The sequence below is a fragment of the Anoplolepis gracilipes genome, chromosome 1 (genome assembly GCF_047496725.1).
Source record: "Anoplolepis gracilipes chromosome 1, ASM4749672v1, whole genome shotgun sequence".
NCBI lineage: Eukaryota > Metazoa > Arthropoda > Insecta > Hymenoptera > Formicidae > Anoplolepis > Anoplolepis gracilipes.
The window spans coordinates 17,990,885-18,018,087 of NC_132970.1; the positions used below are offsets into that span (position 1 = coordinate 17,990,885).

General features: G+C 29.7%; 2 protein-coding genes across 6 annotated transcripts; both read left to right on the top strand.

The window, feature by feature from the left end:
• The first annotated feature begins 629 nt into the window (after positions 1 to 629).
• Positions 630 to 11,099, top strand: LOC140671494 (pyruvate kinase-like). Of its 3 annotated transcripts, XM_072902834.1 has the most exons (8): positions 643 to 782; positions 4,764 to 4,799; positions 7,516 to 7,860; positions 8,004 to 8,190; positions 9,107 to 9,628; positions 9,802 to 10,140; positions 10,261 to 10,417; positions 10,946 to 11,099. In XM_072902834.1, exons 2-8 carry the CDS (start codon positions 4,773 to 4,775, stop codon positions 10,956 to 10,958), a joined length of 1,590 nt encoding a protein of 529 aa, XP_072758935.1. In that variant the 5' UTR covers positions 643 to 782; positions 4,764 to 4,772; the 3' UTR covers positions 10,959 to 11,099. The 3 variants fall into 3 exon arrangements, with proteins under 3 accessions (XP_072758936.1, XP_072758935.1, XP_072758937.1); XM_072902835.1 differs by lacking the exon at positions 4,764 to 4,799 and having other exon boundaries at positions 630 to 782; XM_072902836.1 differs by lacking the exon at positions 643 to 782 and having other exon boundaries at positions 4,764 to 4,847.
• A 2,398-nt stretch (positions 11,100 to 13,497) lies between these two features.
• LOC140671525 (pyruvate kinase-like) lies at positions 13,498 to 20,771 on the top strand. Of its 3 annotated transcripts, none has more exons than XR_012047760.1 (8): positions 13,498 to 13,658; positions 16,543 to 16,887; positions 16,984 to 17,170; positions 17,639 to 18,160; positions 18,355 to 18,693; positions 18,893 to 19,049; positions 19,788 to 19,854; positions 20,544 to 20,771. XR_012047760.1 is itself a non-coding variant. In XM_072902860.1 (8 exons), exons 3-8 carry the CDS (start codon positions 16,543 to 16,545, stop codon positions 19,798 to 19,800), a joined length of 1,563 nt encoding a protein of 520 aa, XP_072758961.1. In that variant the 5' UTR covers positions 13,505 to 13,658; positions 15,844 to 15,889; the 3' UTR covers positions 19,801 to 20,175. The 3 variants fall into 3 exon arrangements, 2 of the variants coding, with proteins under 2 accessions (XP_072758948.1, XP_072758961.1); XM_072902860.1 differs by lacking the exon at positions 20,544 to 20,771 and adding an exon at positions 15,844 to 15,889 and having other exon boundaries at positions 13,505 to 13,658; positions 19,788 to 20,175; XM_072902847.1 differs by lacking the exon at positions 20,544 to 20,771 and having other exon boundaries at positions 19,788 to 20,175.
• Positions 20,772 to 27,203: the final 6,432 nt, after the last annotated feature.

A 27,203-nucleotide genomic window follows, 5' to 3' on the forward strand; every position in this document is an offset into this window, starting at 1 on the left:
AAAAATTTCATTAATAATATTTATTTATAATTAAGTTTTATTTTCAATACTAAAATTTTCTCAAACACTTAAAATATTACTATGTTTTTTTTTTTTTAATATTTTTATAAAGTATAATATTTGCTTTTTTGCAGCATGAGTTTAAATAAATTTATTGAATATAACATTAAGACATATTTACACATATGTTTCAAGTTTTGATAATTAACAGGATATTATCCCGTTTGATTGTGAAAAAAAATGTCATATCGCGATTTTTATTTAGAAGTGCGCGAATACATTTAATTCTAAATATAAAATGGATATCAGTGATTATTTTGACTTTTATTTTCCTAAACATTTATATCAATGAACTTTTTAATTTTTTTTGACTCTTTAAATATTTTATATTTGGTACCAGATGTGAATGCTGACGTCATGCTTTTCAAACTGGGCGGGATTCTCGGTCGGGATCCCGGCAACGAATCCCTCGTCTCGACCCGAGTGTGTTTTTTATCGATCCCGCCGGCAGGAATGTTCTCTATCGAGTCGTCGGCAGGTAGGGATGCTATCGCGTGATGAAAATCAGCCGACAGTCGGTGATGAATAACTTGCCGCCCAGCACGCATGATCAGAGGGAGTGGTGACCTTCCGCGTCCTCAAGCCTGAAACGCCAGTCCATCACAAATCGCCGGGAGGTTTGCTTCGTTGCTTGACGCCTGCCATCGCTTGATTGATTTCTTGTTCATAAGAAAAAAATCGCGTCTTCATCCTCTCGCTTTTACCAGGCAAACGAGACAAAGGTAATCGTCCGTCAGTCCTTATATAATTTCTTATTCTCACCGCTATTGATTTTCTTCTACGCAACTCCATCTATTCCGAAGCCGTCTGATTTTTCGAGCAGCGAATCGTTCAAGGTCTTCGAATTTTCGGAGGGGGAATTAATGAGCAACATTTTGGCATGTAGGTCCGTCTGAAAGAACAGCTTCACCGTGCTGTTTTTTCACGTTTTTATACGTGTATGCGAAATAATATCGATACGTTTCTCTGTTAACAATCTTGATTTTCAGATTATAATGTGTATGTACATCATATGCATGTAGAGTACAAGTCAGTAAATGAAAAGATATTGAAGAAAATTTTAAATAATATATTTAGAATTATAATATTCCGATGAGTTTTGGAGATTAAAGAAATGTTGATAAATCCTATATACAGGATGTTTTGGAAAATTTAACCGACAAACTTCTAAAATTTAGAGGTCATCCAAAGGATAAAGATTTTTATATATTATAATATAGATTAATTCGGCTCAATTATCGAGATTTGAAGAATTTAATTCTTGTCAAACGAACGATTTGACAGCGCCCACCGGCCCCGTTTCGTTCAAAGTAATATTCACCATTAGATACGCATTATGTCGTCCTAAATATTATTTAATATTGAAACGTTTGGCTGATGTTAAGGCTACCACATATGTAACTCTATATATTATTATTATTATAGTATTTTTAGATTGTTATAAAGTGTCAAGTGAATAAGTCAAGAATAAGTAAAAATTATAAAAGTCTGTTATTTTTTGTTTATTACAATATTAATAAAATTGTCTATATCTCGAAAACTGAGCCGAATTGATCTATATATGTGTGTAATTTTTGCTTAAAGTGACTTCTAGAACATATTGTAGAAATTTGTCGGTATTTGTGGGACACTCTGTATATTCCAATAATTTTCTCGTTGCACATATAATTCTTTAAGAATATTGATTTATCAAAGTTTTTATTTTCGTCTACACTTTATCGGATTACGTTATACAAATACTCTACAAAAGATATAGCCATTAGTAATTATGTAATATTAATTTGTATGACACATATGTAACTTTTAGGAAAGATAAGAATTGGATTGCATATCAATGACTGCTGAATTTTCTTTGATGTTTTATTTGTAGTCAATAGGCTGATAGATAATCGTGAATTGAAATAGTCGAGCCCAAAAGTTGATTAAACTGATCTCTTAACTTTGCTTACAAAAAAATTTTAATTCACGTATACGAAGCCAGTAAATCAAATATGTGTATGATACCGGCTAATATTTCTCTTCTAAAAAAAAGCAAATAAATTTTTTCGATTGCATAGTGTTTTTTTCGAAAAAGATTATTGTTCCTTGGTAAATATCGCGTTGCGTGTAATTCACTCTATAGAATCTAGGGTCTCGCAGTGAGCATTTGCACATTGAGAACTCGGTGCACGATGCTCTAATTCCCGTTTTGATACGAGATTATTATTTTATCGCGCGGTAACGCGATTTAGATTGGAAGAAAGGATAAAGAGAGAATGAAAAAAAATGTACTATCGGTTCGAAAAAAAATGTTCGATAATAGCGTTTATTTCTATTCGCTTTTAATAAATTTCGGCTTTCCTCTCAAATTGTTCTTCCATTTATTTAGCGTTTTATTGTTTTCCAAGTCAATAGTATATTACATACTTCAATTGAAATCGATTCATTTGTCAAGGAATAATAGACGCGAAAATATTCAGGTCAAATGCAAATAGATATTATATACGCAAGAGAAATAAGTCTATACGATTTCGAAATAAATTGATTTTGATAGGTCTCAAGGATTTTTAGAAATTAATTTTTCATTATTTGTGATAATTATTTTATACAAAAATATAAGCTCTTTTTTTACGTATATTATGTCACGCGTCGTGACGATTGATAGTGTAATATAGATATGTATTTATAAATAGATATATATTTTGGTTTTATCACAATGAATGAAATCAACCGTAGAAGGTCAAGCGGTCGGAACTGCGCTGCTACTATCAGCTGATTACTTGCGTGGGCACGTGCTCACGCATGCTCTGAACGAAATCAAGGTGAACAGAATGCCGCGTGAGCGTTCGTCGGCTATCAATCGTTAAATGTTGTAAAATGTATTGCCAGTTCATTCAAAATATTTTAATTAACTAGCAATACACCTTTGATTAAAGACTTTTCCAATATTATTTTTCTCACGGAGGACAAAAAATAATTAGTTAATCTGATATCCTCTAATGTTATACTATAAAATTCCGGCGATATTGAATAAATGTATTGTAATTGTAGACACTCCAGATTTTTTCAATTTTTTTACTGCAAAATCGTTCCCCCCCTTTTTTTAAATATTTGTGTAATCCAAGAATATAATTGTAGACTTATTTCAATATTTTGCAATAATCATTAAGTCATTTGAATAATTAATTTCTGAATGACGTAAGAACATATGCATCTAAATATCTATGTGTCATGCATCCGGAATAATTCTTAGAAACGCTCAGGTATCTTGTGATAAAAAATCGTTGTATGCAATAGTAGACATACGAATGTGATAACCGTTTGTAAAACAAACAGAAGATGCTTTACAATTTGCAGTACCTACAGTTCCGTCGAATATATTTTTATGAACAACGGCGATTGCTAGTGCAAACGAATACTTTCGACCACTTTGAAACACATGACTTTGACAATCATGTTTTCTCGTCAGCACATAATTTTTTTTCGTTCAATTGAAATATTATCTCGAATAAATTAAATCAGCTTTACAACAATATGTAGGGCAAGCTTTTAGAACGATCTGGAACAAATTCTTAGAAATGTTTGCGGTAAATCTCTTCAAATTCAATTTGATACAATAGCAGCACGTTTTAAGAGAAAATTTGAAATTTTATTCCCATGTGTTTTATTTATATTTAAATTCTTTTATAACACACGATATTGAGATATATAGTTTCAAGGTTGTCAAAATTTCACATTTTGTACATAAAATTTATACAAGTGATAAAAAATGATATTTTTCGGAAAAAATGGCAAACATTGATCTTTTCTATTAAAAATGTTAAAATAAAAAAATTTTTTTACGTATAGTTACACACATTAATTGAGAACGTTTTTTTCTGACTTATAAGCTTTATCAAAAATTCCTAACAAATTAGGAATCGACGTAGCAAATAAATCTAAAATTACATAAAAAAATTTTAATTGCTATCACATTTTTCTTATTAAACTAAAAATTAATTTAGTAACATTTATATCTCCAAAATTTTTGTAGTAAAAAATCACATATTTATTTAAACTAAAAAGACTATTATTATATTAATTTTATTTTTTTAACCTATAATGATTAGTGTAATTTATTAAAGTAAACATACCTTTTTACATAAAGTTATACAAATATATTTTAGTGTTATATTATAGTTTTTGCTAATTTAGTCTATTAAAGGATAAAGCTCGGGACAATATAAACACCAGAATTTACCATTTAGTCACTGGAATTTTTTGCAATCAAGCCTGCATTTGATACTTATTTACATTACGCACCTTTTCAGAGAGATCCATCCGATCTGAATATAAGTCCGAAACTTTTCACGTCATTTCCCTGATCGATCTCCTCCTTCCCGGTCCACGAGGGATTATTTCGAAAAGACGCATTCCTCTTCATCCGATGCGGATTGCGGATGATCCTATTTTCGGATGCCGGATAGGGCCTCGATAGGGATTCACGCGAGCTTCTCGTGTGCACTGGCATCGTCGCCGATAGACAGATGCGTCGCATCCATGGTTTCCCACTCCGTTGGCATCTCCGGTTGTCGTCGACGACGCCGTGCACCTCATCGCGCCTCGTCGGCGACGCCGGGCAGCCACATTCGCGCGCGAACGTCACAGTCGGATGGAGTTTTCGCGACACTGTCGTTACAAACGTATTGTCACTAATCTCGTTCTCCCGTTTTCTCTTTGCGCAGCCCGTCAAAATGGTCTGGATCACCGTCGACGATCAGGTATACCGTCTCGTCAATCGCGACTGATCTTTCTTCTTTCGCCGAAAAGTGTGATTCCCAATGATTTTTAATCGAAAGACTAATGTAATCTCGGTGAACACGCCAATATTTTCTAATATGTATCTGTAATCTTGAAAACGATTTGGTGACAATCGTACATAGATTTTCTGCGATGTATTTAATTCACCGAAATTACAATGGTTTTGATATGTGTAGTGTTTTTTTTTGTTTTTATCCATTGTTTGAAGTTTTATTTTTTATTTGCGCATACACATACTCATACTATATGTATGGATTACAAATTTGCTCGCGTTTTGGATAATATAAAAAAATGTACGAGTAGCGAGACCTATACATTATGTTTATTCATTAGTGTTGTGATCTAAAGATCTTTGACGTAAATATGCGTACTAAACATAATACTTTGATGCGCGGAAATTAATCGGCGACATTGATCTCTAAATTAATTTTTTTTCATTTTAATACGAGATATGAAATGAATATGTAATAACATTTGAAGTGCGGACGTGTTATTATGAATTTTCTAACTTGTCTGCATTATTATTGTCTGCGATAACTTCGAGTTTCATATTAAAAACATCTCTTCTTTTTTTCTTTTTTTTTTTTTGCCATAATATTGTCAATTTTTTAATATTGCTTAAAAGATTTTTTAACTATGCGAAGAACTTCCTAAAATATCCGTGACTTTATATGGAGACGGTAAGATTAGTCGCACTTGGTTTGTAAGACACACGTCGCTTTATTTCTGCTGACAAAGATTTATCTCGAGAGATTTACTGACTTCTTCTTTCAAAGAATTTTTTGCTTGTCTAATAGTTATATTCAGTAAAAGGTATAGTTTTGTTTCTATGTTGGTGCAAAAATAGACACATAGAATTTGCTTTTATTAATATAAATTTTATTGATATAAATACTGATAATGTTACATAAATAATACATCTTATCATCTATTGCGGCTCTAATCATACGATATTATTTTATAATATTTTTATTATATATATTTGATTATTTTATTTTATTATTTTTATTATTAATTTAGCATTTTATTATATTTTTTATAATGCTTCTTGATGATTATGATATTATTATTTTCGCAATATTATTTGCATTTCTCTTATCATTTTGTTAAATACATTATAGTGACACTGATATTGTGATCTCGTGGTGTATTAAATAATTGAAATATTTACTTGATGATATTTTTTATAACATATATGGTTTGCTAGATGTGACGTTATATGACGACATTATATGAGTCAGAGTTTTGTGTTGCAATCATAATTAACGTCATTTACAATGCAAGACTTAGCACATTTCAGTATATAAATTTGCGTGATATTAGAAATTATTTGAGCACAGCAAATGCGACGTAGACTCGTGTCACCTTGCTAACAATAAGCGTTTGTTCGGTGTAGGTGTAATAAAGAAATATGTAATAGAAGTGTATGTATGTATGTTTATATGCATGATATAAATTTGCTGTCTTTAACATGTTTTTTTTTTAACCTTGTTCATCGGTTTTTGAAATAAGGCTTTACACGAGAATGCATCGTTTGCATTGTCTTCATAGAGATGACATTTATGATAATACAATTAAACGATACTTTCTTCGTGACATCAATCAACAAATCTAATTCATCCGCCTTTTGTCTCATGATATAGCGATAGCGAAAGCTTACTTTCTACATTGTTAAACATCACGGAGATTGAATCTTGATGTGACAGTTATCATACGTTCAATCTTGATGATAACGGGCAGTTACAATTTGCGTTTTTAGCGTCAAATTTCATTCTTTGAATCTGAATTTTTTTCTAATTTAACCCTCCGTTAGGCGTAATGTTTTCTCATTATTTTTCCCTGCTTTTAAAACAATTTCTTTAGCACTTGGCTAATAAATATGGCTAATAAATACCGGTATTAAATATGTAAAGAACAAATTGATTAATATTACAATGGATAAAAAATCAAGATCCGTGTCAAAAGCGCAATCATGAAATAATAAAAAAAAAAAATCGATAAGGCACAAATGTTTATTAAGCTTTTTGTTACATGCAAATTTTTTGAGTTTAAAGAATTTTAAAATTTATGGATTTATAATTAAATTTGCAATTATAAGATACGAGAAAATCAAGAATATTAAATGTTTAACGCAAAATAAAAAATGTCAATAAAATGCAGATATTATAACTCTTGCGTAAAGTATCTTACACTACATTCAATTATTCCATATCTAAATGCTTCTATTTTTATCGATGCAATTCCACCTAGAAACAGCAGGCACTTTATAATGAGAAATAATTTTCGCTATTTATATTTGATTCATAAAATGGAATAATCAAGAATAATGTTAACACGATGATCACAAGAATACTTTAAAGATTTAACATTTTCAAACGTTGGTTTTGTTTTGTCGACAGTGAATTCTTTTATATGCATGTGAAATTTATACATTAATTGATACAATAAAATTGTTAATATATATTGTTCTTGTTAAACGTGTGAATGTAAATTTAATTTATATCCTCTAGTTTAGTTGCACACCTATTCACGATCTACGTACAATTTGTATGTGGACACTTATGTTGTTTATGTGTGTAGATTCAAGCTTTGTAATTATAAAGCCTAACTGATTAATTGTCTAATCTATCTTTTTCAATTTGAGAGCTTCTTCTGATTTTTTTTTAATTTTCACAGATGGCCGGCAAGCCGAATACTCAGGCGTTATACGCCCAAAGTCAATTGGACCACATGTGCGCCCTGGACATCGACAGTCGAGTGTCCTTCGTCCGTTTATCCGGTATTATCTGCACGATCGGTCCTGCGTCCCGATCCGTGGAGACCTTAGAGAAGATGATCGAGACGGGAATGAATATCGCTCGGTTGAATTTCTCTCACGGATCCCACGAATATCACGCGGAGACTATCACCAATGTTCGCGAGGCGCAGAAAAATCTGACTGCTCGTGCTGGGATCAACATCCCCGTCGCAATCGCTCTCGATACGAAGGGTCCAGAAATCCGTACTGGTCTCCTTGAAGGCGTATGTGATTGATTATATTTATATATATATATATATATATATATATATATATATATATATACACATATATTTAAAAACTTAATTAAATAAGGTAAATTTAATTAAGCAACAAAAGTAATATTTTTAACACACTGTTTCAATAGGGTGGTTCGGCTGAAGTGGAATTAGTCAAGGATCAGACTTTTAAATTGTCCACTGATAAGGCGTACATGGAGAAGGGAAATGCACAGGTTATTTACGTCGATTACGAGAATATTTCGAAGGTATTGAAAGTTGGAAATCGCGTATTCGTGGATGATGGCTTGATTTCTCTCATCGTCACGGCCGTTAGTAAGTTTCAAAAATTATTGCAATCTCTTTTTTTCTGAATATTGTCATATTTTTTAAATATATAATTTAATTTAATAATTAGATCAATATTTAGTTTAAAATATCTAAAAATTGTAGCTTTAAATTGAAGCGACAAATTATATTTCGCACTTGTAAGGATGGTAGGTTTGTTTTATTATCAGGATAACCAATAACGGATAAGATTAAACTCTAGTGTTTATCAATATCAATAAAGCAATTAAACGAAACAGTCACCACACTTAATCAAATAATGAGTATATATATTTAATAGTTAACTCGAAAGTACAAGCTCAGTCGATTCGTAAATATCGAGACTCTTTCGCGACCTTCTTTCTAAACAGCTGATCGAGGAATAATGCTCTCTGTTTCGGCAACGGTCGTATCGCTGTCGTCCCGCAGACTCGCACCTCACCTCACCTTTCCTCCCTACTGTCAGCCAGCTCGCGTCAGTGTCTCGCTTGTTATATGACTCTCCTTCTAAGAACCTTCTTTCTCTTATTTCGCTTACACATTTAAGTATTAATATTGTATATTTAATCATGTGGGCCATTTATTTTGAAAAGTCTACATTTGAATAAGATTATTACGAATTTGAAATGCGGATATAAAAATTGAAACAATGTATAAATTTCAACAAAATTTTGAAATTATGATTCTTGATACTTCGAGTGTTGTTTATATATTTTTAATGTATAATTGATAAATGAGTACATTACTAAATATTAATTTTTTTAAAATTAATATTTGGTAACATATAAAAATAGTATATCAAAATTATAGCTTAAAACTCTAAAAAAGAATTATTATATATTATATAAAATTACTAATTATATATATTAATGCAATCTTGAAAGTCATTAAGAAGAATGTTTGTATAATTTCTTTTGTTCCTTAGGTCCCAGTTTAATCTCAACCTCTGTCGAAAACGGCGGTATGTTGGGTTCTCGCAAAGGTGTGAATTTACCGGGAGTACCAGTGGATCTTCCGGCAGTGTCGGAGAAGGACAAATCCGATCTTCAGTTCGGTGTCGAACAAGGAGTCGATATGATATTTGCTTCCTTTATTCGAAATGCCGCCGCTTTAGCCGAGATTCGTGGCATTCTTGGTGAAAAGGGTAAAAACATCAAGATCATATCGAAGATCGAGAATCAACAGGGTATGACGAATCTTGATGAGATTATCGACGCGTCTGACGGTATAATGGTAGCACGCGGTGATCTAGGAATAGAAATACCTCCGCAAAAAGTATTTCTAGCGCAGAAGTCTATGATCAGCAGATGCAATAAAGTCGGGAAACCGGTAATTTGCGCGACGCAAATGTTGGAATCCATGGTGAAAAAACCACGTGCCACAAGAGCGGAAACGTCTGATGTTGCTAATGCTATTCTCGACGGTGCTGACTGTGTTATGCTGTCGGGTAATTTATTTTGATATATTGATATAAAATCGAGGACAAATAATATAAAGAACAAAAAGAAATATATTCTTGATAGTCGCATCTTTTTCTCGCGTTTTATTACACTTTATTATTTTATTTTTTAATCTTTTTCTGAATATATACGTTTATAAATCTTGTGATTGGATTTTTAGGTGAAACCGCAAAGGGAGATTATCCCTTGGAATGTGTTCGTACTATGGCCAACATTTGTAAAGAAGCGGAAGCCGCTATTTGGCAAACTCAAATCTTTCACGATTTGACAAGTAAAGCTCTGCCACCTATTGACGCCACGCACGCTGTTGCGATTGCCTCCGTGGAAGCATCTGTTAAATGTTTGGCTAGTGCCATCATTGTTATCACAACATCCGGTCGATCTGCACATCTGATCGCAAAGTACAGGCCCCGCTGCCCCATCATTGCAGTTACTAGGTTCCATCAAGTTGCTCGACAAGCGCATTTGTACCGCGGAATATTACCATTGTACTATGAAGGTATAGTATCAATCATATATTATTTGTGAGAAAAAGAAGATTTTATTGATTTTTTATTGTTATTAAGAGATGTACATTTTATGTGAATACATGATATAAATATAATTTTGTGTTCTACAGGATCGCCATTGGCTGATTGGGTGAAAGACGTAGATGTACGTGTACAATACGGATTGAACTTTGGCAAAAGTCGTGGGTTCGTAAAAACTGGCGATTCGGTGATAGTCGTGACAGGATGGCGGCAGGGCTCGGGCTTCACGAATACACTTCGTGTTGTGTACGTAGAACGAGAATTGATTAGAGAAGATCCTGCATGTGATATTTATAGCGACACTGATTCTTACGATGATTTTTTTTAAATGTTGCACGAGAGACTCTTATCTTAGCCCCCCCTTTTTGTTATCTTTGATTTGTTCTAAATAGTATATAGAATATATTTGTCAAACACTAACATTATTATTAGATTATGTAGAAGTGCATTAATGTAATATATGCAAAGTTCCTATTTAGTTAAATATATTTTTGTACGCAGTAAAAATATACATATAGTATACACTTGATTTATATATATATATATATATATATATATATATATATATATGTATATATATACTTATTTATAAGAATCGAGAAGATTTTAATGTTGTCTATGTTTCAGCATATTGTGTTTTTAATACTTAGTTTGAAAAATCAAGAACCATTCAAGTATAGTTATTCCCGCTTAATATTTCCTCTTGACATTGAACATATTTTCGGCGATAAATTGACCAATTATTGATGTTAATCAACTTTCTTTTATTTTTAGGAATGTTGACTAAATCACTATTGGACTGGCATAGGAAGCACGATCTTTATGGAAATGTAGATGTAATACTAAAAATTACCGCCAACATATACGTAATTATATATCATCCTGTCATAAGTTCAAGTAAATATACAGTTATGTGAGACTTTCATTAGTATGAATCCAGTATTATTTATCATTGATGAATACACAAAGCACATAGAAACAAAATATGGATACAAATTAATGCATAAATTATATACAGATGCTATTATGTAAGCGAAATAATGACCTATGTCATTAATATAAAAAAATAGACAAATAACTCTTGGATTATTAAATTAAAAAAACTTGTCCAATGTTAAATCTTCGTGTTCCTGTATAGAAATAAATAAAGACATTTATTTTACAGTACGGATGTTAAATCATAATATCATACGAGTTAACATTTGAACATACATTGTGTCTTTATTTAAAATTAGTAAATAAAACCTTTAAAAATTAAAATACCCATTTATCCATATATAAAAAAAATGATTTCCTAGTTGATGAGGTGTAACATATGTGTTTTAATTAGTGAGTACTGATGCTAACAATCGTAGACTGTTGAATTTAAATTTATACTTGCAATATTAATGTTACATGATACATACATATATGTGTGCGTGTGTGTATGTATGTATCTTTTCTCTGTTACACATTACTTTTTATTTATTACTCGTTTAGGTTTTAATACAATATTATCGCTAGTAAAGAAAAGTAGAGGGAAAATAATAAATTATAATATAAGATATTTGCTTTGTCATATCTACGCTACACGTTAAAGTTTGTTAGTATATCACTGACATTATTATGACAGGTAAACATTGTACTTAGACATGATGCACTAGGAAGACGTACAATCACTGATTTATTTATAAATAGACTGAAAATAGGGAGTCTACAGTCAAAATTCGAGATTCTCAGCACGAGGATGAATCGTCGAGTAAGAAAGATGTAAGCTGAAATATAATATTCCGTAATGCATTAAAACTAACAGACATATATATAAATAATTTTTATAATTTGTTTAAATCAAGTAATATTATTTAACTACTAGTGAATTTTCGATTGTAATAAATAAAATCGATTGAGTCTCAATTTTCATAATTATAAATTTAAATAATACGTATTATTAAATTTAAATTGCACTCAATTTGCGAGTTTAAAGAGTTAAAAAATAAAATTTGTCTGAATTTTTCTTTCGAAAATATTCGGCTCGAACAATAACATTGTCGATCCTTTCACAATCAAAAAGAAGGACTAAAATCCTCGCAATAATAAAAAAAAACGTAATCGTTGCGCAGAAACGCGAGTAAGAGGCATTTCTATGTTGATTATGACTATCATTCCTTTTGCAATTGCAAGGATTTTAGTACTTTTTACGAGCAAACGCATTAATTTGCAGATTAGAAAATTATATATAAAGTACGAGTGGTTGAGTCGAAAATCGAATCCGACTTTTTTTACTTTTCAAGCAATTACAAACTATTTATATCTTACTTTATTTTATTTCTGCAACACAGTAATACGATATTTATTAATAATTAATTAATTTAGAACAATTTTTAGGAAATTTCGCTTAATGAATATCGATTGCCACAGAAAAATCTCCTCTACAGATAGCTACAATGTGACTTTAGGTTTACAGTCTGTTTAAAAGAATTTCCACAAAAATTTTAGTGCTTATATCTTGCATGAACAAGATGTGACAATTTTCGAGAACGGTTCTTTAGAAAGAAAGCAAATCTTATAAAAATCATCAATACAAGAGAAATACAAAAAAAAAAAATGAAATATATAATTCATGCCGCAATGATTACATTTTAATGACAGAATAATGAACTTTAAAGAATAAAAGAATTTTTAATTAAATTTTAATTATTCTCAATATGGATCGTTATTTTGAGAACAATATAAAAAAGTGGTTCAGTTTCCAAACGTTTTACCAAAATTAATTTGTATGTATTTATATATAATATATAAATATATTTACATATGTTTATCACTTTCATAATAAACCGGTCATTTATGTCGAATAATTTTAATGTGATTTTGATTCTTGGGATATCTCTAATATGGCCTGGGCATTATTGATGACATTGTTAAAATTCGATCGATGACTTATTTCGAGGATGCTGATTTGCGTACGCAAGTAATTCTCTTTGCACATCTTTCACGTAGCATTTTTTTCTTATTTCTACTCGTATAACGTACTGGCACAGTTTGGTAGAGGAAACCTGAAACACCCTTATAATCGAAAAAAAAAAAAAAAAAAGATTTAAGTTAGTTCAATGAACTCGCATTTTTTTCTCCTTATGATTATATATCGATAATTAATAAAAAATACAATGTAGTCGAAAAGAATATGATTTCAGGGATGTATCAGTATTACTTATCGCGCAAGAGAATGGAACTCATTAACTTATTTGCGATAATGTAATGACGGTTGTTTATTTGTCGGGGTGATAAAACTGAAAGTCACGAGTTACTGTTGTGTAAGGCTTGGTGATGAACTTGTGGGCAGCACGCATGATCAGAACCGCTTTGGAGTGATCTTTTTCACGTCCTTAACAGTTTATCATAGATCGTCAGGAGGTTTACATCGCTTTGTCAGTCGTCTATCAATGCTATTAATTTCCTATTCACGGAATTGTTGTTAATTTTCTTGCTTTACTAGGCAAACGAGACAAAGGTAATTATTGTTCATTCATTTTTATAATTTCTTCTCTGCGATTTTCTTGTAATTCTTTCTATTCTTAAGCAACTGGATTTTTGACAAATAAGTTGCAGAAGTTGAAGATCTTTGAAACATATTGGATACGATATTTTCGCATCTAAGCCTTATCTAAAAGGATAATTGCAAGATGCAGGGTCCTTTCGCGTCATTCGTGTATATAATACTATATTGATACGTTTTTGTTATCTTGATCTTTAGATTGTGTTCTAGATTAGATTATAGTGTATATCATGTAGGTGGAGTAAAATAAATTAGTAGTAATAAATGAAAAGTTTAGAATACTTTTTATTTAGAACTATAATATTTTGATGCACTTTGAAGATTAAAATAATGTCCCTCTATATATTTCTATAAACTTCTTATCGTCTGTACAATTTTAAGGATATCATTTATCAAAGGTTTTATTTTTTATATTATCAGATTATATTATACAAATTCTCTATATAGCCATTAATAATTATATAATATTATTAATAATAGTATAATATTATAATATTATAATATTATTAATATTTATGTAATATTATTTAAAATGTTATATACAAATATTCTACAAAGATAGCTATCGGTCATTATGTAATATTAATCTATATCACATTTAACTTTTAAAAAAAAAGATAAGATCTGGGTTGCACGTAAATGATTGAAAATTCTTTTTGGTTTTATTGGTAGTCAGGTTAAAATAAATGATAAATATAAATAGAAATAATTAAAGTAAAACAATTGTAACATGTATCAGTTGATTACTTTCGTAGACACGAGCTCATACACATGCTCTGAATGGAACAAAGTGGACAGAATGCCGCATGAGCAGGAAAGCGTATATCATCAACAAACATAAATATTGTAAAATGTATTGTCAGTCATTTAAAATGTTTTAAGTAACTAGTAATTGATTAAAAATGTGTAATAATATTTTTTTTTATAAATGACAGAGTAAAATTAATTGATAAATCTGTGTTATCTTTTAATGTTACAAAATACTATGAAATTTTAATGTTACGTAATACTATGAACTTCCGATAACATCGAATGAATATATTGTCGTAGTAGACAAGATTTTTCGTGTTTTTCATTGTAAAAACTTAAACAGTATGTTAAACTTTGCAGAAAACATAATTGCACTTATCTTGAATATTTGTAATAATTATTAAGTCATTTGAATAATTAATTTCTAATTGACAGAAGAAATCTAAATACTTATATCTCAAGCATATGTGTCATGTGCCACAATAATTCTTAGACACTCTTAAGAATCTTGTAATTCCTAAGAGAAAGACAAGTCAGCTAATTGATTAGAATAGCATACGCGCGTATGTGATAAACGTTTCTAAAACAAGCGGAAGATGTTTTGCAATTAAAATACAATTTCTTGGAATGTATTTTGCATAATGATGACGACATCAATTGCCAGTGCAAACGAATACACTTTGTCATCTTAAAACATATGATTTTGACAATCTCTTTTTTTCCCGTCAATACGTAATTCTGTTTGGTTTAATTAAAATATTATCTTAAATAAATTAAATCTGCTTTACAACAGTGTACAAAGAAAGCTTAAAGCAATCTGAGTCAAATTGTTAGAAATATTTTCAGAAAAGCTCTTCGATTTTAAAATAACACAATAACACTACGCGTTAAGATTACACTTCTTTATAATTCCACTACGTATAATTGCATTTACACAATAAATCCTGCGATAATACATATCTTTATTGAGGTACCGACATAACTGATACTTATCTATATTATGCCTTTGCAGAGAGATCTAAATATAAATCTAAATCCAAAACATTTTATGTCAAACGATATCTTCCTTCTTCTTTTCCGGGAGAAATTATTTTGAAAAGATGCGATTCTTTCCATTTGACAGATAATCTTATATTTTTCGGATCTCAAACGAAATGACGTTTGTGCAACATCTCGTATGCACTCTGACATCTTGCGCAGTTGTCTGATGCATCAGTTTCCCACATTCCGCCGACATTTCCTGTTATCGTTAATGATACCGTAGATCTCAACGTTCCTGTCAGCTACACCAGATAATCACATTCGCACGCGATTATTACAATCAAGAGTTTTCGCAGCAAATTAAATTAATCTTAATTAATCTTTTCTTCTGTTTTCTTTTTTTACACAGCCTGCCAAAATGATCTGGATCACCATCGATCATCATCGACGATCAGGTATACAAGTTCATCGTGCAATCGTCGTGACCGATCTTTATTTTTTTACTGAGAGTTTCGTAAAATAATATAATTTAATTTTGTGAAATTACAATGGTACTGATATGTGATTTTTTATTTTTGTGATTTATAGTACGCCATTAAATTATTCTACTTACTATTTAGTTATTCTCTATAAAATGCTTGTATTTTTGTCGATTGCAATTCCATCTTTGCGCAGCCAGAAAGAGCCACACTTTGTAATGAGAAATATATTTTCGCTGTGCATTGTTGTACATCTAATTTATAGAACAGAATTAAGAATAATTAACGTTAAACACAACATCATTTTAAAGGATTAATATGAATCTTCTAATCGCATGCATTCGTTTTATTTTTAAATGTCAATTATAAAATTTATAATTGACATTTTAAAATTATTAATATATTTTCCTAGTTGTTTCTTCAACGTGTGAATGTAAATTTAATTTATACATTCTAGTTCACATAGTTGCACAATTTATTGCGTACAATTTGCATGTGAATAGCGCATACTTAATATATATCTATACTATATAGATTCAAAGCTTGTAATTAAGTCTAATCGATTAATTGTCTAATTTATTATTTTCTTTTAATTCATTTTTCCTGATTTTTAAAAACTCTTTTTACAGATGGCCGGCAAACCGATGACTCAGGTTATACACGCCCGAAGTCAACTGGACCACATGTGCGACCTGGACATCAACAGTCAAGTGTCCTTCATTCGTTTATCCGGTATCATTTGCACGATCGGTCCAGCATCCAGATCCGTGGAAATCCTGGAGAAGATGATCGAGGCGGGGATGAATATCGTTCGATTAAACTTTTCTCATGGATCCCACGAATATCACGCGGAGACCATCATCAATGTTCGCGAGGCGCAAAAAAATCTGACCGCACGTGCTGGCATTTACATCCCCGTTGCAATCGCCATCGATACAACGGGTTCCGAAATTCGTACCGGCCTGCTTGAGGGTGTATGTAATTGAATATGTTTACATGTACATATATTAAAAAATAGGAATTTAATTAACAAAAGTAATATTAAAAAAAAAATGTTTTTGTCACGATAGGGAGACTCAGCCGAAGTAGAATTAGTCAAGGGTCAGACTTTTAAATTGTCCACCGACGAGGCGTATATGAAGAAAGGAAATGCACAAGTTGTTTACATTAGTTACAAGAACATCTCCAAGGTGTTGAAAGTAGGAACACGCATGTTTGTGGATGATGGCTTGATCTCTCTTATCGTTTCCGACGTCAGTAAGTTTCAGAAAATATTGCAATTTTTTGTTGTTTCATTTGGAAATTATTATTTTTCAAATTTAAAATAAAAATATAATAATGGCTCCGTGATGACAATATGTGCCAAGTGATATTTCGTGATTCGATTGTGGAAAGGTATATAATAGTTTTATATTTAAGCATGTCATTTATTTTCAAGTATATTCAGCAATACACACACACACACACACAATTTTAAAATATTAAATAAATCAGAATATATAAAAATTAATATAGTATAAATTTCCACAGATTCTGGAATTATTATATCACTTACAGAACGTGAAATATTTATTTTAGATTTTTATTCAAGTATTTTTAAAGAATAAATATCATTGATTTTTTTAGTTTCAAACTACAATTTTAATATGCTATTGTTTACATATAATAAATGCAATCTTGAAAAATATTACGAAGAATATTCGCGTAATTTCTTTTGCTCCTTAGGTCCCAATCTAATCACCACCACCGTTGAATACGGTGGTATGTTAGGTTCTCGCAAAGGTGTAAATTTGCCGGGAGTACCGGTGGATCTTCCAACAGTGTCAGAGAAGGACAAATCCGACCTACAGTTCGGTGTCGATCAGGAAGTCGACATGATATTTGTCTCCTTTACTCGAAACGCCGCTACGGTATCCGAGATCCGTAGTATCCTCGGCGAGAGGGGCAAAAACATTAAGATTATATCAAAGATCGAGAACCAACAGGGTAGGGCGAATCTCGACGAGATTATTGAAGCGTCTGACGGTATTATGGTGGAGCGAGGTGATCTGGGGGTAGAAATACGCCCGGAAAAGGTGTTCCTAGCGCAAAAGTCTATGATCAGCAGATGCAACAAGGTCGGGAAGCCGGTGATTTGCGCGACGCAGATGCTGGAATCCATGGTGAAAAAGCCACGTGCTACCAGAGCCGAAACGTCAGATGTTGCCAATGCTATTCTCGATGGTGCTGACTGTGTTATGCTATCGGGTAATTTACTTTGACATATTGATATAATAAAGGAGAAAATAATATAATATAATAAGTAGTTAAAGGAAACATATTTTTAACATTGTTTATATCTTTTTATCGTATATCGTGTGTTTTATTAAATTTTATTCTTTTATTTTTCTAATCTTTCTTTAAGAATATACCTTTATAAATTCTTATGATTGTACTTTTAGGTGAAACCGCAAAGGGAGATTACCCCTTGGAATGTGTTCGTACTATGGCCAACATTTGTAAAGAAGCGGAAGCCGCGATTTGGCAAACTCAAATCTTTCACGACCTATTGAGCAAAGTTTTGCCCCCTATTGACGCCGCTCACGCTATTGCTATTGCCTCTGTGGAAGTGTCTGCTAAATGTTTGGCTAGTGCTATCATCGTTATCACGACATCCGGTCGATCTGCACATCTGATCTCCAAATATAGACCCCGCTGTCCTATTATTGCGGTTACCAGATTTTCTCAGGTTGCTCGACAAATGCATCTATATCGTGGAATATTGCCATTATACTATGAAGGTATAATAATTATTAAATGTTTATTTAGCATAATGTTATATGGAAGAAAATAAAACTTATATATCTTTTAATATTGATATATGCATAATGTTAGAAAGTGCATAATTTTATTTTATGCTGAGAAAAAGGTTTATTTTACTGTTGTTATAATGCAGTGCATTTTTATGTATGTAAATATATTATATACATTTTTATACAGAAGCGTCATTAACCGACTGGCTAAAAGACGTGGATATGCGTGTACAATATGGATTAAACTCCGGCAAATATCGTGGTTTTGTAAAAACTGGTGATTCGGTAATAGTCGTGACAGGATGGCAGCAGGGTCCGGGTTTTACAAATACTCTTCGCGTTGTGTATGTATAATAGAATGAAAATTAATTAAGAAATTGATTAGAGAAGATTCTGCATGTGCGATTTATAGTAACATCAATTATTACAAAAATCTCTTTTGAATATTGCATGGGAGATTCTAATCTAATTTTCTTTTTTATCACTTTTCATTTGTCCTAAAGAATAATTATATAGAATATGTTAATACTAATATTGCAGATCTATATATTTACAATAATCATGAACAAAAGCCTTAAAGGATTTTAATATAATTATGCAAGGATATATATTATAAGATGTTTTCTATTACGTAGAAATGGATATATAATATAATTGATTTTTATTGAATTATAAATATATACATCTCTTTGTAAGAATTAAAATGATTCTAATATATTATTGTTTATATTTTAACATATTAAACTTTATAATGTGAGGTTGTATTCCTAATTTATCAAAAAATGAAATATTAAGACATATAAAAATTGCCTTGCATATTATAATAGAACTGCATACTAATTGATCTAATTATTTTGGATACAGAATAAATACCAAAATATGTATTCCTGTGTCAACTGTGTATTTTATTCTCATTTCTGTAAAGTTGCGATTTAAAGCTTACGTCCCTATATTATAAAATCCTCGATATAATCTTCTTAAAAATAATATATTTAGTTTTTGCGAAATTTAGAATCAAGTATATTATATTTCTGATAAAATGACCAATTATTTATGTCAATTAATTTTTCTTTTATTTTTAGGACTGTCGACTGAACTTGTATTACTGGACTGTCATATAGGAGGCATGATTTTTATGGAGATATAAACGTAACGCAAAAAATCATGAATATATACATATTTGTGTATCATCTTGTCATAAAGTATATCAGTAAATACAGTTACATAAGACTTATCTCGTTAAGCCTAGTATTATTTTATCGATGAGAAATACAAACTTATTGTGTAAGAAACAAAAAATGCATAAGATAAAGATACATGTTATGTAAGCAACACAATAATTTATATCTTATATTATAAAGAAGATACAAATAACTCTCAAATTATTAATTAAAATAATTTGTTGAATGTACAAAAAACTTCATGTTTTTATATAAATAAAGTCGTTTAATAGTGAATGTTAATTATAAATGATAATATCAATTATACGAGTTTATAATACATACATTATGTCTTTAAGATCCGTGCAAATAAAATCTTTAAAATTTAATAAAATTTTTAAAATTTAAAATATTTATCTATCCAATTATAAAATTGATTTTCTGCTGAATGGGCAATATTCTAGTTCTATATAATTTTATTTTGCGTCTCATGATATTATTAGAAACACAATAACTTTTAATAAAGCATAATTGACAGTACTTATGTAGCATAATACATAATAATATAACATTTTAATGTACTACTAGAGTAAAGGATTATTTTGTGCATGTCATATTAATTACAACTGCTCAAAGTATTCGCTTGGAGTGACTTTTATATTTCATGCACATTTCCAGACTCCAGAAGGATGAGTCAATGGAAGGATGCAACCTACTAATCTCGGAACGCACTTGTCAGATAACAATAAATGAACTGTGTAAGGTTTTTGTTAAACCGGTCAACGACCGCGAAGGTCCCTTTAACTAAAGAGACCTTTAAGGTCAGTAGGCCATTCTGGTGGTCACCTTTTGATAAGGGAATTAAATCTCTATTACGCAAGACAGGACCTTGTACGATTGAAGGAATGACCATCATAGTTAATAAATGATTATTACATGACTTGTAAAACAAAACTTAACTTTATTTATTTATTTAGAAAAAATAAAATGATAAAATAATGTGGTAAGTAAGAAAACGTTATGTAGGTAGTTGTTGTAATTATAAGAAAACATTAATATACATTAATGTAGAAAATTAAAATAGGAGAATAATATTAATATAATTGCATTAATATAGGAGAAATAAAATGTTGAGTAAATATAATGAGTATAAAATATTAAAATATAAAAGTATATAAGGTAATAAATGTAAACGTGCCTTATAATTATATAATATATAAGTGTGAGTGTGCGTGTAAGAGATAACGTTCTGCGGGTATTATATTTGGTTGAAATTTAGTGTCGCATACAATAATTTATATAAGTTGAATGGAATATTGAAGGAAGGAACAACAAGAATAAGGAAGATTCTTTAATTTTAAATTGTATCGTGGAAGGAGAAAATGTTCTCCATATAAAGCTTAAAAGAGAACTCCAATAGGAAAAAGGAGTTCCGAAATACTATGGAATAATGATATGGGATGATGGTAATGGGATGGCTTTCAATTAAGACGGTACGAAGGACTTTGTCTACCGAATCTGGAAGGGACCCTGGGAAAGAAAAACACGGTTTACAACCCACATTTGGGACCCACAATTAGTAATTAAACTATTTGAATTGCTCGAAACTAAATTTTGCAATTACTGTTTATTTCAAAGATTTTTAAGTTATATTAGTTAATTCTTCCAATTAGTTCCGTTGATATTCAGTTACGCAAAGATAATTTTTACTTAAAGGGCGCTAATCAAAATATTAAGTTGTTTAACTACAAAAAAAAGTCGTCAAAATTTCTCCCAAAGTAATTGCAATTTTTAGTTACGCAGGGTTAAAAGTAGATTATTTATGTAAACTTAGGGTTACGAGCAATCAAATTAATTTGATTACTAATCGTGGGTTGTAACCCCAAAGTGGGTTGTAACCGTGTTTTTTTTCCTAAAGGAGAAGAAAAAAGTTTACCTTTAAACGTATTTGGTACGCAGTCAAATATTGATTTAACACTAAATATGCATCAGATATTCGCAAAGGAGAAGGAGAAAAGAAGAGATTATTGCAATTTTATTCTTGTATACTTGGTTCCCAATATATCAAATACTTTTTAGACTCTAAATACAGAGATTTGCAGAATAGAAAATGGAAAAAGGAGAGAATATGATAAAAAGAGAGAATGTAAATAAATGAAAAATGAAAAGAGTAATAATGAGATTCAATGATAACATATAGCGGTTTCGATTGAACGGATTTTAATCCAATCCGGATTAATTAATCATTATTTTACTATGCATTCAAATCTTTTATTGGCAGAAACGATACAATGACATTATTATTCGCTCTCGGTTAGACTTGCTTCAATCGAAAACGCTAATAATTTTGAATTAAAAAATAATTGATGAACCAAAAACTGTTTCATTATGAAATAATAATAAATAATTAAAAAATTAATAAATAAAAATAATTAATATATTTATAGTCATATAATAATTAATAATTAAAAATTAATAAATAAAATGAATAAAATAAGAAAAGAAATTCGCGCAAAGAAGAAAATGATAATCGATAATCGGACTTACTACTTATAACGAGTGGCTGGCAGTAGAGCTCAAATGTCGTCTATAGTGAACGTGAAACAATCACTTCAGATATGTATGTCCACTAGTGATATTCAAACACTTGTAATATAATTTTTTCGAAAGGTACGCGCTCACACACACTATAAAGGTATGTAGAAAATTTCGTTCGTTAAGTTTGACTGTCGAAAACAGAGTGTGTATTTGCATGATTTTTCTTGACGTAAAACTTAGGATTTTACCACTTCCTCTTCTTTAAATAATTTAACAAATCAGAATTTTAATTCACGCCCCTGTAGACTTTGAGGGATTCTCTTTTCGATAACGAGTCTCAAAGGCTTACATTTATTGGTATAGACTTTTGTATAAAAATTTTGGTCTTAACCAATGGAGATGAATTTGGTATAGTCGGGGGAAGTTATCGCCTTGTTGCTATTATATATTCTAGAAATTTCTTGCAAGCAAATGTCATCTAAGGTTGGCCTGTCAAGTGAGCACTTATATCAAATATTCTTAGTTTTCATCACGGTCTCCAATTTATCTTCAGATTGTCACTCTAATTTTCAATAACAGTGTCTATTTACGACGATGCTATTTATTTAAAATTCTTCAATGCTAGAGAACCGTTTGAGTGTTTTATTCACAGCTCAGTTTCTAGCATTTGTTATCTCACAACTTAAAGGATTTTCTCGCCTGTCAGGTATTAGTTGAAAGTTAATATTGATAAGACTCGTGGAGTCTAACAATCTGAGTTAATTCTTAGAACATACGGTTTCAATCTCTTGCAGCTTTGTCACTATCTTTATCATCCGCTAAATATTTATAAGTGCTTTTGAAAGGAAAGAATTGTGAAGTGTAAATATAGTTATAACAATAATAGATATATATATGTATATGAAAAAAGTATGGCTTAAATAATATTAATTTATAATTTTATATTTAAAATGTAATAAAAGTATGAAATAAAACTAAGAGTTAGCACAATTTACTGAGCGAATGCTTGTTCAATCATTATCTTTGATTATGTATATATGTATACATATATGAAACTCATAGTTCTTATGTCTCAAAAAATATTTGTATAATAATATACATTGTGTGTGTGTGATTGCAAACTCTTTTCTCTAATGTTGCGCATTATTTTTTATTTATTATTTGTTTAGGATTTTACAAAAATCATACATCGTTGGAAAGAAAAATGCAGAGAATAATTTATTTTTTATGTCCAATATTTTTTCTCTTCATTCAAGAAAATTATTATTTCTTAAATAACAAAAATTTATTTTTTTGATTAAAATATATAAAATTTCTTTATTTAATCTCATTTTAAGATTTTCATTTTACATATATTGTCAAAATAAGAATATTCTTTTTTTCTGTGTGAGTTATTCCAATTGTGAAAGAATCTAGTATTACATGCCATATGTTTTTTCAGTTACACCCTATATATGTATATATAAAAACGTTTTCAATCTTTTTTTAGTAAAAATATTGAGAAAGGTCATTATTTTTTGCAAACTTCCAATTTTTGCTATTATATATTTTTGAAACTAAACCTTAAATGAAAATTTTATTAAAGTAAATTCCATCTGAAATTAACTAAAGAATTTAATTGCGTTAAATCTTTTAACTTCTCAAAGTTTAACTTGCAAATAACCCTTTTTTTTCAATCGTTTTTAACTCGAAAATTATTGACGCCCAACATTTTTACCGAAGAAAAATCGTCTCTAAATTGGCCAAAAAATTTACTTTATATATCATATATGTTTCTTCAGTTATATTCTATATATATGCATTATACTAAGAGTATATATATCAACATTTTAATATTTAAATTATTTTTATTATATGTGTATGATAAATGGAATCTCCCTCTCTTACCAAAACCGACATTCAAATAAAAACAATGTCTAGAATGGATATATGTAAATACTAAAAGTAATAATGACAAAATGACTAAAGAGGAAAACAATAATATTTTAATATCAAAATATTAGTATAGATTATAAAATTGAGAAAGCATAAGCTTTTATTACAAAAGAATAAATAATAAATTACTTCTTTTATTATTAATAGAATAATTAATAGAATAATTAATGATTATTCTCTTTTTTAGATTTGATAATAAGAGAGTTTATGCTTTGATTTTACAATCAATGCTGATATTGATGTTGGAATATTCTTTTCCTCCTATTCCATATTTTGCCATTAGTATTTTATATTTATATTCATCCTGGAAATCGCTTTTGTTAATGTAAGTTTTGATTTTGATAAGTGAGATTCCATCTGTTAAATGATATTTGTAGATTATAGAAAGAGAAAATTACGTGAAGCAACAATGTTGGAATTTTGCTTATTAGATACGGTACCGACTGTCACAGAAAAATCCGCTTTATGGAAAGTCAAAATGTGATTTCAGGTTTTCAATATATTTAAAAGAATTGTTAAAAAAATTTTCATTTTCATTTTGCATGAATAACATGTGATAGTTTTTGAAAACATTTCTTTAGAAAGAAAGCAGACCTTATAAAATTCAACAATACAAGAGAAATACAACAGAGAAAATTAAATTCATGTTGCAGAGACAGAGATTGATTACATTTTTACGGCAGAATAGTAAACACTAATTCTTCTATATATGTTATCTAAACATTTTATTTAATTGAAAAAAAATTGATAGTAATTATTTAAAAATATTAAGATTAAGATTGAGAGTTTTAGAATTTTATTATAAGTTTTTTATTATAAAATTTGAATTGTTTATTTTGAGAATAATATAAGAAAAGTATTTAGTTTTTCTAAATGTTTTTCAAAATTAATTTATATATATTTATATATATAACTTTCAAAGTAAACCATCAGTCATTTGAATAATTATTTGAATATGATTTTAATTTTTGACTTATAAGATATCTCATATAATATCTGGCCTGGCCATTGTTGCAAACCCATTTTTTCAAGTATCGAATATTTTATCACAAACTGTGATAAACTAGTAAAGTATAAAAAATGATTTCCTGGTGGATGAGCTGCAAAATTCTCTTTCGCGTTATATAATATTGTTAGAAATACAAGAGCTTTCAATAAGGTATATATAATTAGTACTTGTATACATGTATTAACATAATATTATACTAGCCAGATTAATAATTATTTTTTGCACATTATATCAATTACAAACTATTCATCAAAGTACCGTTTAAAATATGGTTCGTTATGTGTTTCATGTATTCCAGTTGTAACAATATTAAATACAAAATATGAAGAAATTATTGGTTAAATAATATTAATTTTTAATTATATATGTAGGAATCAAATGTGAGAAAAGTATAGAACAAAATTAGTAAGTGCCAATACAAATTATTAAGTTAATATTTGTCGACCATTATCTTTGACCATACGTACGCACATACAGAGGGTTTATTTGAAAAGTTTCCACTGTGTTTATTTCAGAACCGATTAATTTTTGCGAAAAATACCAAAAGACGTCAATTTGTTTTGGAGAGAAACGTATAAATCAATGTAACGGTATTACTTCATTGCCTTTGCAGGGGTAGCTACTCCTTCAAAAATCTTAAATGGAAATAGGGATCAAGTGATATATAATTTTAAAGGTCTTTTGATTCTCTTTACAACCGTGTTTGTTTTTTTAATTTGACTGAATATTTTTCGAGAAATCGTACTAGAAGGTTTGAGGTATAAGAAAAAAAATTTTAGATGCAAAAATACAATTTAGAATAAATTTATTTATTTTACATGTTATTTAAAATGTTCTCCGTTATTTGCTAAACAATAATAAAGACGATTCTCAAACTCTAAGTGAACATTTTTAAAGGTATCTGATGCTGGCTCTATATTCCTGTACAATTCTCCGACGCAAACCATTCATATTTTCTACTGTTTTGTAAACAACAGATTTTAAGTGTTGCCACAGAAAGAAGTCCAGAGGTCTTGATATCTCCGCTCGAGTGGTTTCCATTGACCCCATTTTAAGATTTTTGAAGGGATAGCTACCCTTGCGAGGGCGATGAAGTAATACCGTTGCATTTATCATATTTATACGTCCCCTTCGAAAACAAAATTGATGTGTTTCGATATTTCTCGCAAAAATTAATTGGTCACAAAATAAACAGGGTGGAAACTTTTCAAATAAACACTCTGTATAAAAAATTTATAGAGTTCTTAGGTATATTTAAAAAAATAGTTGCATAACAAAATATGTTAATTACAACTTTTTTTCTATAATGTTGCGTATTGCGCATTACTTTTTATTATTTGTTTAGACTTTTATAACATTATCGCTGATGTAAAGAAAAAACAGGGAGAATAATCCAATAAGACTTCTTTGTTTTACCTACGCTAACAGATGATATTACGGACATGTGCAAATATGCGCTCAAACATGTCGCACAAATGACATACAATCAATGCTATATTTATAAGGAGACTCTAAAAATAGGATGTATAGATTCAGAACATTCAAAGTACGACGGCGGATCCTTGAACAATGAAAATATAAACTGGAATATTACGTATTAAAGCAAGTGTATAAAATATAAGAATATACATATATAATTAATCTATAAAACGTCTAATTAAATTTAAGTAATGTTGTTAATTTAAACGGCTAATAAACTTTTAATTATAATAAATAAAATCAATCAATTCTCAGCTCTTTCACACAATTATAAGTTTAAATAATATATTATTAAAGTCTATTGTATTCTACTTTATTAATGAATTTACCAAAAACCATACTATGGATCCATATTATATGGATAGCGAACTGTGCGT

What these genes read in the sequence shown, in the direction of transcription:
- LOC140671494 (XM_072902834.1), top strand. Translation starts at nt 4,773, where the DNA reads ATGGTCTGGATCACCGTCGACGATCAG. An exon ending in GGATCACCGTCGACGATCAG is followed by an intron (nt 4,800 to 7,515) that starts GTATACCGTCTC and finishes TAATTTTCACAG; the next exon opens with ATGGCCGGCAAGCCGAATAC. An exon ending in TCTCATCGTCACGGCCGTTA is followed by an intron (nt 8,191 to 9,106) that starts GTAAGTTTCAAA and finishes TTTGTTCCTTAG; the next exon opens with GTCCCAGTTTAATCTCAACC.
- LOC140671525 (XM_072902847.1), top strand. Translation starts at nt 16,543, where the DNA reads ATGGCCGGCAAACCGATGACTCAGGTTATACACGCCCGAAGTCAACTG. An exon ending in TGACTGTGTTATGCTATCGG is followed by an intron (nt 18,161 to 18,354) that starts GTAATTTACTTT and finishes TTGTACTTTTAG; the next exon opens with GTGAAACCGCAAAGGGAGAT. An exon ending in ATTGCCATTATACTATGAAG is followed by an intron (nt 18,694 to 18,892) that starts GTATAATAATTA and finishes ATTTTTATACAG; the next exon opens with AAGCGTCATTAACCGACTGG.